At 67.3% G+C, this 1,687-nt stretch overlaps 1 protein-coding gene across 1 annotated transcript in view; it reads left to right on the top strand.

Annotated features, from left to right (window-relative positions):
* LSM7 (LSM7 homolog, U6 small nuclear RNA and mRNA degradation associated) overlaps nucleotides 1–320 on the top strand; it is a 5,570-nt gene extending 5,250 nt beyond the window's left edge. Inside the window, exon 4 of the mRNA XM_027769589.1 lies at nucleotides 130–320. Coding sequence (XP_027625390.1) covers nucleotides 130–272 — 143 coding nt within the window. The 3' untranslated portion in view covers nucleotides 273–320. The remainder of the gene's footprint in view (nucleotides 1–129) is intronic.
* Nucleotides 321–1,687: the final 1,367 nt, after the last annotated feature.

Genomic DNA, 1,687 nt, shown 5'->3' with positions numbered 1-1,687 from the left:
CCCCCCCCCCGCTCTCCTGGCCACAGGCCGGGTGCAGAGCGCTTGGGTGCCCAGGCCGAGCCGGGCTTGCAGCCCCCAGGGATGGGACGGGCTCGCCTGGGCTGGCCCTCAGTGCCCCGCTGCCCACAGACCCCGACGACCAGTACAAGCTGACGGAGGACACGCGGCAGCTGGGGCTCGTGGTGTGCAGGGGCACGTCGGTGGTGCTCATCTGCCCGCAGGACGGCATGGAGGCCATCCCCAACCCCTTCGTGCAGCAGCAGGACGCCTAGCCCCCCACGCCCCCGTCTTCTTAATAAAGTCGCACAGCTCGGCTGCGGCCCCGGGTCTCGCGTGCTCAGTCACCAGCCTGTCAGCGGGCGGGAACGTGGCCACGGTGCTTCGGCCGGCCTTCCACGCCGGCCCTGCCCGCCAGGTGGGCCCCTGCCAGCTCCCGGTCACTTCTCACAGCCGGCGTCCTGGTCCTGCCCCGCTGGCCACCCGCTCCTGGCCGGCTCCCCACACTCCGCTGGCCCTGCGGCCTCGTGGTGCCCTCCACGCCTGTCACTACAAAGGGAGCACGGTCCTGGCTGTTGTCCTGTCCCCTCGGGTCTGGGAGGCTCTGCCCACCCCTCCACCTGACAGCTGGAGAGACGGCAGGGTGGGGACAGGTGGGACAGGACGCTGCTCAGGCGGGTGGAGACCCCATGCCACGCCTTCCAGCTTATCGGGGTCCTGGGCCCTGGCACTACCCTGCAGCTGCGGGGTTAGTCATGAGCTGGGAGCCTGTCCACGGCCGCCTCCCGCAGCCATCTGGGCTGGCCCTGCCTCTGCCAGTCCGTGCCTAGCCGGGAGGGGTCCTGTGGGGGTCTCTGGGAGAAGCAGCCAGAGTTCGCCTCAGACGGCCTGCCAGCCTGGCTGTGGGGGGCAGTCCCTGCCCCTGCAGGGCACACCAATGGCAGACGCCGGCTCTGCAGGGCTGGGGGACGAGGGGACCGGGGTCCAGTGGCTGGGTGCACTACCTCCTGACACCCAGAGGCCAGAGAGACCCCGCCCTCTCCCTAGAGGAAGTTAGTAAGCACTTCCGTACATGGCGGGGAATCAGGCGTTCTCTGCTGCTCTTCTAGCAAGAGGGGGAGCCCTAGCCCACCCTCTGGCATCCATGCTGGCCACCCAGCTCGCTTTGACAGAATGGTGGGGCCAGCAGATGGCATAGTGGTTACGGTGCTGGACTCCCACACGGCCATCCATGGTTCGAGTCCCAGACCTGGTGGCGTCAAACACGCCAGATGCGTGGGCGTGCGTGCCCAAAACCCCAAGAGGAGAACGGAGGAGGAGGGACTGCAGTGTGGCCCTCCCTCCTGGGGGGTGATTTCTCGCTTCCTATCTCTGTCTCTCTGGCAAGCAGATGTGCCCTGTAGCAACAACTTCTCTAAGAAAAGGAAGAATGTGGCGGAAGTGACGTGGGAATTCAGAAAGGGGCCTGGTGGCTCCCACTTGGAGCACTGCCCCGAGGCGGCCAGGGTAGAAGGAAGCCAGACCTGACAGTGGACAGGAGCTGCCTGGACGGGCTTCTAGCCCAGCTGGCTCTGCAGCTGTGGGAGGCAGCCCGCGGGAGGCTGCGGGAGCGTCGCAGCGGCCGCAGAACGGTGTGAGGACTCTCGTTTCGGGATGCTCGTTACGCGGCAGATCACAGACCGCGCTGGCT

The sequence above is a fragment of the Tupaia chinensis genome, unplaced genomic scaffold, assembly GCF_000334495.1.
Source record: "Tupaia chinensis unplaced genomic scaffold, TupChi_1.0 Scaffold149964_2, whole genome shotgun sequence".
NCBI classification, from domain to species: Eukaryota; Metazoa; Chordata; class Mammalia; order Scandentia; family Tupaiidae; genus Tupaia; species Tupaia belangeri.
This window is presented reverse-complemented; position numbering and strand designations above follow the sequence as displayed.